The 17520-nt window shown below is 35.6% G+C and overlaps 1 protein-coding gene across 3 annotated transcripts in view; it reads left to right on the top strand.

Annotated features, from left to right (window-relative positions):
• Positions 1-17520, top strand: part of RBMS3 (RNA binding motif single stranded interacting protein 3) — a 937042-nt gene that overhangs the window by 820842 nt on the left and 98680 nt on the right. For all 3 annotated transcript variants that reach the window (XR_004588862.3, XM_060685802.2, XM_034404015.2), the window contains exons 9-10: positions 2722-2818; positions 6489-6539. Coding sequence is in view for 2 of the 3 variants with exons in the window: in XM_060685802.2 (XP_060541785.1) it covers positions 2722-2818; positions 6489-6539 (148 nt within the window). In the remaining variant the exon portion in view is untranslated. The remainder of the gene's footprint in view (positions 1-2721; positions 2819-6488; positions 6540-17520) is intronic.

The following is a 17520-nucleotide window of genomic DNA, read 5'->3' as shown; positions in this document are numbered from 1 at the left end:
GCGACACCAACCAGAAACACTAAGGGCCTCCAAAACTTTCTGAGTGCTGGGTTATGTAGCTTCTGAAAGCTTTTCAAGAGCAGCTGCATGTACAGTGCATTACAATAATCCAAGCGGGAGGTGATTGGCATGTGAGTAACTGAACTCAGGGCCTCACAGTTCAGAAAAAGGAGCAATTGGCGAACTACACAAAGTTGTGTGAAGGCTCTTCTAGCCACAACTGCAAGAGTTGTGAGTATAGATAGGCGAACCCTCAGGTTGCACAAGTGGCAGTGCCATCCCATCCAGAATTAGAGATAATAAACCTCTGGATTCCAAGGCTCTGCTTACCCACTAGTCCATCTTATCAGGGTTGAGCTGAAGCCTGTTGTTCCTCACAGCCTTCAGGCACTATGAAAGGGCAACCACAGCATCACTTGGGTCACCGGAGTGCACATGTAAAGCTGATTATCATTAGCATATCTCACCTCTTGGTGTCAGATGATCTCACTCAACAGTTTCCTATAGATGTTAAAAAAAGAGTGGGGAGACCACTGAGCCCTATGACCCCACAAAGAAGTGACTGTGGGCTGGATCTCTCTCCTTGTATCAACACCAATTGGAACCAGCCACAGAGAAAGGAACTGAATAAGTACTATCCTGCATAATAATATCTGTTTTAGAAATTTTACCAATGTTTTTACCAGCCTTGAAATTAACTGTTTATTAATTATTAATAATATTACTAAGCTATTCTGAAATGTTACATGTTTAGTTAAAGACTAGATTTATATTTAAAGGCTAAACCACTTTTTTCTTTTTCTGAGAACACTAATTTTTAAAGGTTACCTACATAATCTATAAATTTCCTCATATATATATATACATATATATTCTAATTATATTTTATTATGTATATAATTAGTTCATTTTTAGTTTATTTCTCATCACTTTCATCTTAAAAATTGGTCTTTTATGAGCATTATTGCAAAACAGAAACACTTTAGAACCCAGGTTTTTGAATAAAATGCAATTTTTATTACAGTGAAAAATATTCACTTCTGCAATGTTTTTTAAAAAATTCCTCCACTATATTTCAGAAACTGAAAGTGAATTTAAGTTTGGCTTAGTTTCATTTTGAATTTGTTAATCCATGGCTTTAATAATTTTAAACTGGTTAATATTATTTATTTATTCTAATGTGTTAAATAATTAATGGTTTTTATTTATTAGGAAATTTATTAGGAAATTTGAAACAATTGCATTAATCATGAATACAGTTTGTCAGAATTGCATGGGACACTTAAAAAAAATAGTTAAATTATCAGTAGTTAAATTAATCTATGCAATGGTTATAAAATCAGAAATAACCCATGTAATTATTCAGTATGTCAGTAAATCAAAAGGTATTCATTTTGTGACACATAATTTTTGTTCCTTTTAAGTTCCCAAAGCAATTAATCAGCAGCAAAGTTATTTTGTCAACAAATTATCACTTGTTACTAAAGTCCAATATTATACCATCCTCATGTCTGCATATATTTGTCTCTCATCTGTTCTGTTCTGAGGTAAATGTGTAACTGCAGGCTTAGAAATTAAGGCTTCATCTGGTCTTAATTGTTACTACAATTTTATGGAATAAATCTCTCCTCCCAATTCCCAGATGTTGATGAAACCTTTAGAAAATCAAGGAAGACAAAATATCTGTTTTCATTCCTATTTTCCCATTTTTACCATCTGTAATACAATGTTCACATTGACTTATTTCTTCAACCATCTCAAAATTCAACAAAAGAAAAATTAAAAAAAAAAGGCAACACAATGGTTAATACCATTGATTATGTCCGTTGGTTTTAACATTAACTTTGATAACACCTTTTAAATGTGTGTACATTTTATTATGAATAACTATTTCCCAGTATTTTTTTTTTAATATGGATGTTCCTTAATATGCACATGTTAAATACTGTTTCCAGAAATAAAACCTACAAAATCCCTTAACAGAGTAGGGGTTAGGACTTTTTTTTTTTCCTTGTGGCGCAAGGCTGATATAATAAGACTAGGATAAAATATTGCCTTAATTGCACAGCTGTGGTTGCCATATTGTTTTTCTTTTTCACAACCTCCTCTTCATCATCCCACAGCAGACATTCCTGTTACTTATATCCATTGAATATGGATTATAAATCCATGAAGACAGTATATATTCTTATGTTCATATTTCAAACAGACCTCTCTTCCTTTCTAGAAAGGGACTGTGTACCATTGCAATATGAAGGATTGTAGACCAAATACAATAAACATAAATTTTATGACAAATCTGAAAAATGCCCATTTCCAAGGCTAATATGAAATAAAGATGAGAATCTTATTTCAACATTATTTTGGTTAGTCTCTGACTTCATAGTTAATTGGAAATCTGAGTAAAACAAGTTTTTAATTAAACTCTTTCAATATCTTAATCGTAGTCCAGAAACTAGCTCAGTGGTTTTTTTAAAAAGCATTTTGCTAATGAAAAGGCAGAAGTATAAATGGGTGATTATTCCCATTTATTGCTTTATTTTGTTAATTTATCTGATTTTTATTCCACCATTCTTTTCCAATTAATATTCCACAAGTTTAACAATAATTACAATTGAGAACACAGATACATTTATCTTCAGATGGTAGTGGTTTATAAAGCAGTCGTCAGTCCAATACCTCTTTTTTCTTTTTCTTCCTTTTTTTTTTTTTTGTTCACAGATTTTATTCCTCACCGTACAGTATTGCTACAAACCGCATGATTCCACAGACATCTATCACGCCATTCATTGCTGCTTCCCCTGTCTCCACATATCAGGTATGTTGGAATCACCTCATATACCTCTAAGTCAGTATCTATGATCTGAATATCAATGGAGGGTAAATATATACAACATATAATCCAGATCTGCACATTAACTTTGCTGTTTAATAGCACTTAAAAAAGAGAGTTATTTATGATTCTTGATGTATTCTGGTTGTGATGCTTCATCTAAAGAAAAAAGAAAAAAATTGTTAGTACAAAAATCAGTTTAATTTTCAGAAATCATTGTTCTAATTATCATATTAGAGAAAGAAATTAAGATTTCAGTTTACATAATCTAAGTGTATCTTTTAAACAAGAAGTGATGATCAGAAAGAAAAGTAATATTGACAACACTGTTATTAAGTAGTTGGGTAATAAAATCTCTACAAGCAAATAATCAACCTTACAGAGCACCAAGAACCTCATAGTTCAACTCTGAGCTACATAGATAATCTTCTATTGAAAAATGATACTGTTTGACTCCCATAACTCCCATAACACCAACAATAGCAATGATTCCTGTTATGTATTTACTATAATAAAAACAGGCTTTCTTAACTAAGCAATGTGTGTATTTTTATTATGAGCTAAAGTTGCACTGGAATTATAACTTACATCTCATCAAAACAGAATGGAAATGCATGCAAAACACCCCCTCCTGAATCAATACAGCAACCCCATTTGTTGCAAGACTTTTATAGTTCCATGTTGCTTTGCCTCGAGAAACTTATATGCATTGTAGTTGTTACATTGGAGGCCTACTTAATAAACAGGCAAAGAAGTTTTTCTAGGGCTGGTTTGGTCCTCTGTATCTGATTACTTTGCCCCAGGGGTGAAATGCTATTGGTTCACTCCGGTTCGGGTGAACCGGTAGTGATAAAAACTACACATTTGGATGAACTGATAATAAAAAAAATGCTTTAAAAAGTAAAGAAAAAAATGTTCCAACGATCACAGCTGTGCCACATGATGTTCGAAACCTTTTTTTAAAAAACTTTTTTAAAGCATTTTTTTTACTACCTATTCGCCCAAACCGGTAGTAAAAAAATGCTTTAAAAAGGTTTTTAAAAAGGTTTCAATGATCACGCGGCACACCTGATTGTCAAAAATTTGTGAAGTTTTACAAGTTTATAAGTGTTTCATGAAAATAATTATTTAGCCACCAAATAGTTAAATGATGAGGTAAATATTTGAAGAGATGAAAATATAGCAAGAGAAAAAATTGCTAATAGCCTAAGAACCCTAAGAAACCTAAGGCAGCCAGTGGAGCAGCCACAGCCAGTGGAGCAAACCACAGCCACAGCCAGTGGAGCAAACAAGCATGAGTCATGCAGAGGGGAGTCATGCTTGTGGGGAACATGCCAGGCTATTCGCTTGCCTGGTACTGATCAGGGGCACCCCATGCATAGAAGGGAGCTCAAAGTGAGTCACCCTGCTTAAAAACATCAGAAAGGCAGGGGCCCGGATGGGGAGAACAAAAATTGGGTGGACAGGAGGCATGGAGGCAGCTGTTTTGCACAGCTACAAATGCAGTCTGGCCCCAGCAGGAGCAGCCACTGCTGGCCTACTGCTGCCACCACAGCCACTGCCACTACTGCTGCAGCAGACCATTGTCAGTGGGAAAGCACCAGTGGAGGGCCCACTTAGCAGAAGCATCAGTGATGGATTGGTTGTGATGGGGGGGGGCGCTGTAGAGTAGGCATGGCAATATGGCTGGCATAAATTGTCCTAGAACCATTTTCATTAGATTTTAAAGATAAGAGAAGGGATGCTTCCTTGGTCTACTGGAAGGGATACTAATTAGGGTTGATTAAAACATGTTCTTTGCCTTTTTTTGGCCAGTAAAACTTTAGCTGATCATAAAAGTGGCTTCCAAACAAATGGGAACAACAAGAATGTTGATATCAGTGCCATTTTGAAATGTTTTGAACAATATAATACATAAGTTACCACTCTAGACTCAATTACATAATACCCCACAAATTATTGGAACAGGCTTGGCATAATTCCCCAGTTTGTTATCAGGCTGTTGTTATTCTGTTAGATATTTGTATTATAGTTGCTCTGCTCTGTAAAGTGAGAAATAGTTGTAGAAAGAATCAAACGTGAACAGTGACCTTGGATTTGTGACCTTTTATATATTTATGTTACATTAGATAGTCCAAAGTCTATTATTGCATGATTTTATTTTTTTATTGGTCTTTCTGAGCTTTATTAAGCCTGACATTTGTCCTTTGTTGTCTGAAAGCACAGTAGCATTAGTAAACAAGATATGTGAAAGTAAGATTATTTTTAATGGGCAGAATTGCAAAAAGTTCAGAATTATTAGAAAATACATTTCTTTGATTTTTGAACTAGTTTTAATTTGAAATTTATCAAAATGATATCTGTTTATTTCTTCCTCATAAGATTGCTATTTATTATAAAATATGAGACAATCATCAATCTGAGCTAATTGATCATGAAAACCCATTTAATATTTTTTAAATGTAGTCTGAACCGTAATTGTTTTGCTTAATAGCATTATGCTTTATTAAACCACTAAGATTTAGTGGTTCTTCTCAAAGCATCAGCAAAGAATTACTTACAGTATTCATTCATTAATTAAATTAATGAATTTAAATCAATCAATCAATCAATTTCTAAAACTGCCCCTCTCAGTTAATGACTGGGCAACTTAACAATTCAAAAAATATATTACAATCAAAATTCTAAAAACATTTTAAAACAATACAAACAATAGTATTCTTGTTTATATATGTCATTTTATAAAGAAAGAGTATAGAATAATGAATGTCACTAAGTCATAAATATGATCATCCTTCAATATGAAATTGAAATTAACATTTGAGTCCTGCAGTAATATATATTGCTTCCTTTATATTAGTCATAATATGTGGTATTGATTGTTGTTCATGTACAATTTAATCTTTATTATATTTCTCAGTTAATTGCTATGTACATCATATATATTCATACATTCATATACATACATATTCAGATCTGTGTGATATTTAATGTTGCTGAACACTGAATAGCATTCAGATGGCATCTAATCTGCAGTATCAATCCTGTCCAATGATTGATAATACCCTGGAACTAGATCAGATCCATTTTTTAAAAAAAAAATCCAAAATACAGGTAGTACTTGACTTACAACAGTTTGCTTAGTGACTGTTTTAAATTACAAGGGCATTGAAAAAAGTGACTTATGACCATTTTTCAAACTTATGGCCATTGCAGTATCTTCATGTCATGTGATTTACAATCGGCTGCTTGACAGCTGATTTACATTTATGATGATTGCAGCATCCCAGTGTCATGTGATCCCATTTTGTGACCTTCTGACATGGAAAGTCAATGGGGAAACTATTTTCATATAACAACCGTGTTACAACTGTGGCAAGAAAAGTCACAAAATGGGGCAAAACTTAACAAATGTCTCACCAACATAAATTTTGAGCTCAATTGTGGTCGTAAATTGAGGACTACCTGTGTTACTTCCAGCTCTGGTATAATTATAGGATATAAACATTTAAAATTGTGAAATTTTCAAAATTTAACACAAAGTTTTCATTCTAATCTTTTTGTTTTTCAAAGCAAGGCTATTTATTGATTCCCACCCCCACCCCCTTTTTTTTTCTTGCCATTTAACTAATAGACTTTTCTTTCTGGTACACAGGTTCAGAGTACTTCATGGATGCCCCATCCATCATATGTTATGCAACCAACAGTAAGTAAACACATACAACTGCCTTTCTTGTTTTATTAAGAATTAGTTAGACACTGTCCACTGCTCTTGCTGAAACAGATTTATAAAGCTGACCATTTACTCAAGTGATCTGAACTACAAAGCATTAAAATATTAGCGTGAAATTAGATGGAATTCTCTGTGGATCATTTATGTGCACATTGCTTCCATGCATTGCTCTTAAAAGTGCCTGGATTGCCAAAAGCAGTAGTTAACATGTCATTTTTGTAGGAATCCAGAGCTGTTATGAATGACTAAGAATCACCTGACAATTTCTCTGAGCTAAGGACTAAGAGCTCAGTGCTTGGCACTCTTTTAGGAATAGAAGTCTAGAACTTCAGGTTAAAAAGTGAGGTAGTGAGTAATGAAAAAAATCTACTGATTATTTTGGAGAGTTTCATGAATATATTTATATGTGCCTTTGAGTTTTCTGCTCACTATCAAAGTATCTTGTGGAAACAAAGTTTATATTTTTGGAAGTAGCTTGATCTGTCTAAAATGATAAAGAGGGACTTCCGGCTGGCTCCGCAGGACTTCGCTGACACCCCTCCGTGGGCATCCGATCCCCGGTTTCATAAAAGCCCCAGAACAGCAAAAAACAGCTGTCTGGGGCTTGAAAACCCTCTCCCCGGGCAAAGGGGAGAGAGAAGAGCCGGCAGGCAGAGGTAGAGCCCCCCAAGTGCCTTAGGAGAAATCCTGGGGCGTGAAAGGCGAGGGCTCCCTAGAAGTCTGCCAATCTGCTCCGGACCTGGGAAGACTCCGCTAATTAGCGGACTATAAGCCACGTCCATCTCTGCTGACAACAAATGAGGGATTTTTAACATCTTTAATTGCTGCAGGCAGAACAAGCCAGGAGAAGTCAGACTGCAAGTATTCACACTTAACTCCAAAGTTTATAGCCTCCTTCGGAAGTAACAAGTTAGCAAATTAAAATGGCGATTGAAACTTGAAAGGGAGGGGCGGAGAAAGGGAAAGTTACAGAAAGTTTCGTTTCCCTGGCAGCCTCTTGCCTGGAAAGAACTGCTGTGCTGAGAGAAGGAGGATTTTAAACGTTAATTTACGATTGGGAAAATTCTTGGACTTTGATGAACTTTTCTTTTTGGCTTCTGAATAAAATACAACGATCAATTTAAACTGAAAATGGCCTCAAAATCTGTAAAGACTGTTCCTATTAAAGGAACTGGGAGCGCTGGAAGCTCCCCAGCTCATACCCCTAGATTGTAAGCCTCTGTCCCCCTAACAGACCCACAGACTTTAACGTTTGAGATGATACAAGAAGCCCTACAAGCTACACAAAATAAAATTGCTACTGTGATTAATGAAAAATTAATGAAACCAATGAAAAAATTAATGAAACTAATCAAAAAATACAGGCTGTTTCAGATGAGATTTTAATTCGGAACCAGCAGATTAGAGATGATATTCTATTGGCATTTAAATGTTTGGCAGGTGACATTGAAATGGTGGATGATAAAGTTGAAGAAATTTTGGACAAAAAATTAGGAGAGACTCCCAGCAAACTTGAGAGAGCTGAAGATGATGTAACGATGTTACAATACCGAGATATGGAATTTGCTTTAAGATTTAGAGGGTGAAGGAGAATAAACAAGAGAACTTGAAAGAAATGATGTCAGAGGATTGGCATAGTTGCTGGGGGAGACAAAAACTGAGCTGGGCTGGCAGATTGACAAGGTATATCGTGTCAATTCTTGGGTGGCTAGACAGAAACGCTTACCAAGAAACATTATAATATATTTTACTACAAGGAGAGTACGCAATGAAATTTTACAGGCTACTTTTAAAAACAAGCTTCAGGTTGAAGGCCAGGAGGTGATGACAATGAAAGAAATCCCCCCCAAGATGCTGAGAGCGAGAAGGGAGTATGCTTTTCTCGTGGATGAGCTGAAAAAAACATCAACTACAGTACAGATGGGAGGTCCCAGCCGGTTTAGTGATAACGTATTCTGGAGAGAGATATCGGCTTAATACAATATGGAAAGCAAGAGATTTTTATATCAACGTATTAAAGACTGGGACACCCAAATCACCAGAAGGAAAAAGAAAGAAGGAAGTACTGGAAGGAGAGAGAGAAGAGCTACTGACAGTGGTTCAGGGGGGAGTTTTGACTGGTCAAGAAGAACCACTACAAATTCAGATGGCTGTTCAAGATGTGGAGTTAATTGATATTTTTGCAGAACCGAAGGATCAAAGGCAGACCAGAGCAGCAACAACTAAGCGTAAGGAAGAATTAAGGCAGCAACAACAACAACAACGACAACTTCAGATAGCAACTCAAGAAACTACCAAAACAGAAGCTGTGAGGGGAGCAAGACCTAAAGGTCAAATGAGGCGAGACCATCAAAAATTGCTCCAGACGCTTCAGAGGTCCAGAGATGGGAACTAGATTTTTGACTTGGAACGTCAACGGTTTGAATTCTCCATAGAAGAGAAACAATTAAACAATTTAAGAATGATGTAATTTGTTTACAAGAGACTCATATTAGGATACAAGATCAAAAATATTTGACAAATGCAAGATTAAGTATACATTATGTTGCAGCAGCATCAGAGAAGAAAAATGGTATAGTTATATATGTGAAAAGAGACTTAATTGCAAAATTAGTTGAAGCGGATGATCAAGGAAGATTTTTAGCGATTGAACTTTTAATAAAAGGAGAAAAAACGCTTGTAATTGGAGTATATGCCCTGAACCAACAACAAGAAAAAATTTATAACTTATTACTCAACTCAAAGTTGACACAATGGAGATATAAAACTTGTATCCTATTGGGAGATTGGAATGGTGTTTTGGATGCAAAAAAAGATAAGAAGGGACCTAAACAAAATGTTTGAACAAGAGCAAAATTGCCCAAACTGTTCTGGGAAATGATGGACGACTGGGAGTTGAGGGATATTTGGCGTGAAAGAAACCCAGAAGAAAAAGATTTTACTTTTTTTTCGGATAGACATCAATCTTTTTCAAGGATTGATTTTATATTAATTACTAATGATTTATTATCTAGGGTGAAGAACATGAAGATCTGTTCAAGAACATTGACAGACCATAGTCCAGTCTGGATGGAATTGGAGTATGGGAAAGGGCCTAGGAGGTCCTGGAGGTTAAATGATAATCTGTTTAGATACGAAGAAAATGTAAAAGAGTGTAAAAAATTTATGAAGGAGTTTTTTGCTATGAATATGCAAAAGGTACATCTATGGAAATGGTATGGGATGCAAGTAAAGCCTACATGCGAGGAATTTTGATATATTTGAATAATAAATATAGAAAGAAACAGGGGGCAAAAAGAAAAGAATTAGAAGAGGAGATTAATAAACAGGAACGGGCCTTAATAACCAACCCAACAGATAAGAAAATTAACGAGGCAATTAATTTACTGAAGGGTCAGTTTAATATGTTAATAGCAGATCAAGTGGCAACCAGCTTACAATATGCAAAACATAATACTTTTTGTAATGCCAATAAACCAGGTAGGTGGTTGGCATATTTGTTAAGGAAAAAGCAGAAAGCAAGGACAATAGAGAAAATAAAATACAAGGGTAAGGAGGTTTATAAGCAAGAATTGATTTAAAAAGCCTTTTTAGAGTTTTATTCAAGGCTGTATACTGGTGATAAAATTCAAGATATAGATATAGATAGATATCTGCAGAAAGAGAATATTTGTATAACTTCAAAAGAGCAGAAGGATAGCTTAAATCAATTGATAACTTCCGAGGAAATTATGTTTGCAATTAAGCAGTTGAAAGTGGGTAAAGCTCCTGGAACGGATGGTTTGACAGCTATTTATTATAAAAGTTTACAGGAGGAAATGGTGGAACCACTGAAGGAATTATTCAATAATATACAACAGGGAGGAGAGGTACCTCCAACTTGGAAGACAGCATTTATATCGCTGATCCCAAAAGATGGGCAAGACTATACAGATCCTAAAAACTATAGGCCGATTTCAGTTTTAAATACAGACTATAAGATTTTTTGTTAAAATTTTAGCAAACAGATTAATGACAGTTATGCAGCAAATGATTCATCATAATCAAACTGGTTTTATAAATGGAAGACAAATGAAAAGTAATGTAAGGCAAATTGTTTTTTTTTTTATTGCAAAAGTTTTACAATTACATTTTCACCCCCTTTCCCCCCCCCTCAACCCACCCCAACCTTTCCAACCTCCCTAACCCTCCCTAACCCTCCCCTCCCCCCGGACTTCCACACAGTATACTCATATCAAATAATAAAAAAAAACCCTTTATATAAAACTTATATAAAACTTGAACCCCTCCCTCCCCCTTAATTTTCTTTTTTATCTTCATTACATTAACATATTTCTATCTTAATATATCATTTCAAATAAAAGCTATTTGATACTTCCTAGTTTGGTATTTGTTCTGAACATAATCTATCCACTTTCTCCATTCCCATTCATAAGTCTCTTGTGAACAGTCTTTTAAATATGCCGAAATCTTCGCCATCTCTGCAAAACTGGCCATCTTCATAGTCCATTCCTCGATAGTGGGCAAAGCTTCATTTTTCCAGTATTTACCTATCAATAGTCTTGCTGCTGTTATCATATACAATATCAACTTTGTTTCACCCAGTGTAAAACCCTTAACTATACCCAATAAAAACAGTTGTGGAGAAAAATAAATTTTTTTCTTTAACACATTCTGCATAACCCACCAAATTTTTATCCAAAAAGCTTTAACTTTCCTACAAGTCCACCAAACATGATAATATGTAGCATCTAAACAGTCACATCTCCAACATTTTGGCTGAACATTAGGGTACATACACGACAATTTTTGGGGGTCTAAATGCCATCTATAAAACATTTTATAAAAATTTTCCCTCAAATTTTGCGACTGTGTAAATTTTACATTCTGAACCCAATTTTTTCCCATGTTTCCAACATCACTGGTTCTTCAAAATTTTGTGCCCACTTAATCATACAATCTTTGACTAATTCAGTTTCTGAATCCCTTTCTAGCAAAACATTATAAAGCCTTTTAATATGCATTGGACCTTTCTCTTTTATATGTCTAACCAATTCTTCCTCATGCAACATAATACCAGTTTTTTGATCCTCTTTCCATCTCAATTGCAATTGATTATATTGTAGCCAAGTTAAATTAATCCCTTCATCCAACAGCGTCTGTAGTGTTTTCAGCTGCCATCTGCCCGCATCTGTAAAAAGAACCTCTTTGTATAAAAACCCCCCGAGTGACATTATATTTGTATTCCACAAAGTATGACCAAGATCCAGCCATAGCGGTAATTTATAATCCCATTTGAGTCGGTGCTTCTTCCAAACTCTCATCAAAGAATCTCTTAGTATATGGCTTTTAAATACTTTGTCCACTTTGTTATCATAAAATAAGTAAGCATGCCATCCAAATTGCAAATCAAAACTTTCTATATTCAATATTCCAGTCTTTTTCCTTCCAAACCAATCACTTGTTAAAGTCAAAGCTTGGTACTACAGTGGTTTAAAGCACCCTGGTTTAAAGAGCCTTGGTACTACAGTGGTTTAAAGCACCCTGTTATTAACACAGCTGCCTGCAATTTACTGCTGGTTCGAATCTCTCCAAGGCTCAAGGTTGACTCAGCCTTCCATCCTTTCTAAGGTAGGTTAAATGAGGACCCAGTTTGTGGGGGCAATAAGCTGACTTTGTATAAATATACAAAAGTATGAAGGCTATTGCTTAACGCACTGTAAGCCGCCCTGAGTCTCCGGAGAAGGGCGGCATATAAATCAAATTAAAAAAAAAAAAAAAGCTGCTGCATCATAATATAACTGTAGGCTTGGAAGTTTAAGGCCTCCCCTTTCTGGAACATCTTGCATAATTTTCAATTTCACTCTCGGTTTTTTCTCATTCCAGACAAACTTATTCACTCCAGTTTGCCACACTTTCAGTTGTTTATCGCTTTTAAGCACCGGGATCATTTGAAACAAAAAAAGAAATCTCGGCAAAATGTTCATCTTAACTGCTGCTATTCTTCCAAGTAGGGATAGCTGCAGTTTTTTCCAAGTCTCCGTATCTTTTTGCAACTCTCGCCACAACACCTTGTAATTATTTTGAAACAGTTTCGTGTTTGATTCTGCAACCTGAACTCCTAGATATTTTACCTTTGGTACAATCTCAAAACCTGCCCTCCTTTCAAGCTCGTGTTTACGATCTTGTGTCATATTTTTGACTAACATCTTAGTTTTCTTTTGATTCAGTCTAAAGCCTGACACTTTACCATAGTCTTGTATAATGTCCTTCATCAAGATTATTGATTCCATTGGCTGTGTTAGGGTAACAACCAGATCATCTGCAAATGCCTTTATTCTGTAATCCTCTTGCCTTATCATTATACCTTTCAAGATATTAGAGTCCCGTATTGTATTTAACAAGACTTCTAGTGTTAAAATAAATAAAAGTGGGGACAGCGGACATCCCTGTCTTGTTCCTTTTTCAATTTTAAACTCTGTTGTCAAACTTCCATTAATAATAATCTGTGCCTTTTGCTCTTGATAAATTTCTGAAATTGCCTGTATAAATTGATCCCCAAAGTCCATCTTTTTTAAAGTCTTTAGTAGAAAATTCCAATCCACTCTATCAAAGGCCTTCTCCGCATCCAAGAAAACCAGCACTGCAGGGATCTGTTTATTTTTCTCAAGATATTCCAATAAATCTATTACTTGCCTTACATTGTCCTTCATGTATCTACCCTCAATAAATCCCGCTTAATCATCATGAATCACGTTTTGAATTACTGGCATCAACCTGTTGACTAACACTTTTGCGTAAATTTTCTAATCAGTATTCAGAAGAGATATTGGTCTATAATTCTCCGGTTTTTTGGAACCTACTTGCTCTTTTGGTATCAAAGATATATAAGCTGTTGTCCATGATGGGGGTATTTTACCCCCTTGTTGTATATTACAAAATAGATCTCTAAGTTGTTCCACCATTTCTACTTGCAAAGTTTTATAATACACTGCAGTCAAACCGTCCGTTCCAGGAGCTTTAGCTGTTTTTAATTGTTTAATTGCTACTGTTATCTCCTCCTCTGTTATAGGATGATTCATTCTTTCCTTTTGTTGGTCAGTGATTTTTGTAACTCTTTTATTATCTAGGTATTTTTCTATAAGTCCATTCTGCACATCCTCTTTAGCATGTAGTTTAGTGTAATAGTCCACAAAAGCTTCTTTAATTAATTTTTGTTGAAAAATTTCTTTCCCTCCAATATCAATACTATCAATAGTCCGTATACTCTGTTTTTTCCTCAGTGTATAGGCCAACCATCTGCCCGGTTTATTGGCATTACAAAATGTATTATGCTTCGCATATTGTAAATTTGTTGCAACTTGTTCCGCCATAAGCATTTGAAATTGGTCTTTCAAAAGTTTTATAGCACCACGTATTCTTTCATCTGCTGTGTTTTAATAAGTAACTGTTCTTTATTCTTTATTTCTGCTTCCAGTTCAAATCTTTTCTTTTGTCGAATCAATCTATGTTTAGAGTTCATATAAATAAGCACCCCTCTTATATAAGCTTTGCTCGCATCCCACACAATTTCAATTGGGGTACCTTTATTCAAATTTATTTCAAAAAATTCTTTCAAGTGCTTTTTAAGTTCTATTATATTTTTTTCATATCTGAACAAGTTCTCATTTAATCTCCAAGAACGTCTTTCAGTCTTGCCTGTCTCAATTTCTATCCATACTGGGCTATGGTCGGTCAAAGTTCTTGGAAAAATCTTTGTTCTTTTTGTCTTGATAAGTAGATCATCTGACAACAAAATAAAGTCAATCCTAGAGAAGGATCTATGTCTGTCAGAAAAAAAAGTGTAGTCCAATTCATTTAGATTATGTATTCTCCAAATATCTTTTAATTCCAGGTCTTCTTTCATATCAAAAAAGGTCTGTGGTAATCTAATCCTGGACTTCGCCAAACTCTTTTTATCTAATTTAGAGTCAATTACTCCATTCCAGTCTCCCATAATTAAAATAGATCTGTAGTCCCATTGCATTATTTTAGTATGTAACATTTTATAGAAGTGGTCCTGTTGTTGATTGGGAGCATAAATTCCAATCAGAAGAATTTGGCCATTTGCTGTGAGCAACTCAATTGCCACAAACCTTCCATCTTCATCTGCTTCTATAACTTTAGCTGTTAACTTTTTATTTACATAAATAACCACACCGTTCTTTTTTTGCGAAGTTGAAGATATAAAATGTGTTCCTAATTTGGAATTTATCAAATAATTTTGATCTTGAGTTGTGATATGCGTTTCTTGTAAACAAATTATATCATTATTAAATTGTTTCAAATATGCAAATAATTTCTTCCTTTTCTGTGCTGAGTTCAACCCATTCACATTCCAAGATAAGCACTTAATCGTCATCTTTATCTTTCTGGAGCAAAGAGCAGAATAACCGAATATCTTCCAGAATCTTCGGTCTCGCTCCCCCCATGGCTCCAGTCTCTTGTGTAGTACTCTTAGCTCCCTTTTTATCTTGTCTTTCCTGTTGTTGCTTTTCTTTAAGTTGCTTAGATTTAGCTCGAGTTATACGCTGATCCTTGACTTCAACCATCCGAACCGGGTCCAAAATTGGAGAAGATTCCAACAAAGGCTCATCCAAAAAACCTCCTTCAGCGCCCTGCATTTCCTCTGGTTCCTGCTTAGACTGTTCTTGCACTTCCTGTTGAAGTTGCTTCTTATCACTCTCCTTAATCTCCAGAACTGTAGATGTACGTGGAGATGGTGTTCTTTCTTTAAGGATAGTAGTATAAAAATGCTCCGCCTTCTCCACGGTATTCAAATGATGTCTTTCTCCCTTATATCTCAAAATTATACCAGTTGGGGCATCCCACCGAAATGGTATCTGTTGATTTTGCAGTTCTTTAACAAGAAAACCAAAGTCTTTTCTGGTTTTCAGCATTTTAGGTGGTAATTCTTTGTAAATTCCAATTTGTGAACCCCCCACTTGCACAGTAGTATGAAAAGATTTTTGCAGGATATCATTTCTTATTGCTCTGTCGGTAAAATATATGACCACATCTCTAGGCAATTGTCTTTGTCTGACCACCCAAGAATTCACTCTGTAAATTTTATCTATTTTGAAAAAAACCACATCAGGATTAATTTTTAGGATCACAGCCAGAGCCTCAGCGCAGACCTGTCTCAAGTCCTGTCTGTCATCTTCTCTGATCCCTCGAAGCCTTATTGCGAATTCCATTGCCCTGAATTGCATCATAACAATTTTGTTTTCGACTCTCTGCATTTTATCATCAACATCAGAAATTTTATAATCATTGTCTTTCATCTTAACATTGACTTCTGATTTAAATTCTTCCACTTTAGAATCAACTTTAATAATAAATTCTGCAAGGCCAGATGCCACCTCTGATATTTTTTTGGTCACCTTGTTTTGATTCTGTTTCACCATATCTTTAACTTCATTAATTTCCTGCATAATTTCCTGTTGAGACTTTTGGAGTTTATCATCTATTTCCTGTTGGGATTTTTCAAATTTATCATCCAAAGCTTTAGAAATAAATTTTTTTAAATCTCCCACATCAAAATCTTTTTTCTGAGTCTGTAGCTGTTGAGCAGGGGGAACCTGCGTTACATGTTTATGTGTGGGGGATCCCCCCCCTGCTGCCTTCCCTTCTTGCTTCTTTGAGGCCATCCTGCCACGTAGACTAGTTTTTCTAAAAAGGAAGTTCCTTTTCCTTTCCCACCTCCACAGAGACTTCTAAAAAAGTCCCCCAGATTTAATCAAATAGGAACTGAGGTAAAACAAAGTCAAGTATTAAAAAGGGAGAGGTTTTTCTCTTGTTTCTCTTATTACAAGCGAAGCAACTTTGTAGCAACTTAGTAACTTTGTAACAAAGCAAGATGACTTCACCAATCCACACTCGCTGGCTCGTTAACTCTAAAGCCGAGCGCCATGTTTTTTCAGATCACTTTCACTCATTCAAATTTTTTTCTCTCTCAAGTTAAAGAATCAACAAAGCGCTAATACTTGCAGTTCAGAGTTTCAGAGTCCAAGTAAATTTTCGCTGTTTATTGAGGTTGGTTTCTTTCGCTTTGAATGTTTCCTGCAGCCGGCTTGTTCTGCAGAGGCAGAATCGTCCCACGCCGCCCGGAGCTTCAGCAGGTTGGGAGGGAGCCGCGCCTGTTTCCTCCCCAGAAACAATTCCCTGGGGGGTTACAGGGGCTCGACCTGTGCCCTGCGACCTCTCCTTCAATAATCCGGTGGATTTTGAAGTTTTCGAGCCGCTTCTCGATCGCGAAGCGGCTCTACAAGCGGCGGGGCTGACGGTCCTTCAAAAGGCACCGCCGTCGCCGAAGACGAGGAAACCAGAAGTGTAAGGCAAATTGTTAACTTATTAGAGTATTTGGGAAGGAACAACCAGGTCCCCACAGTGCTAGTTTTTCTGGATGCTGAAAAAGCTTTTGACAGATTGAATTGGCAATTCTTATTAAAACTAATAGAAAGGATGAAATTTGGAGAACATTTCACACAATCTATTAAGGCAATATATCAAAAACAAACAGCGCAAATAATAATCAATGGTGGTTTAACAGATAATTTTAATATAGAAAAAGGAACAAGGCAAGGCTGTCCCTTGTCTCCGTTATTGTTTATTTTGACGCTGGAAAATTTATTAAATAAAATACATGGTACTGATATAATAAAGGGAATTAGAATTAGATGGCATGAATATAAGTTACGAGCATTTGCGGATGACCTGGTGGTTACCTTAGCCCAACCAGTACAATTGATTACAGCCTTGATGGATATAATCTGCTCATATGGACAAGTATCTGGTTTTAAAATAAATACAGCTAAAACAAAGATAATAGCTAAAAACATGGACAGAAGCCAGAAAGAAGAGATAGAAAGGTTAACAGGATTTGAAATAGTTAAGAAGGTTAAATATTTAGGGG

This window comes from Pantherophis guttatus, chromosome 4 (assembly GCF_059756535.1).
Source record: "Pantherophis guttatus breed Tessera chromosome 4, ASM5975653v1, whole genome shotgun sequence".
NCBI classification, from domain to species: Eukaryota; Metazoa; Chordata; class Lepidosauria; order Squamata; family Colubridae; genus Pantherophis; species Pantherophis guttatus.
Note: the sequence above shows the minus strand (reverse complement) of the source record. Positions and strands in the feature narration are given on the sequence as shown.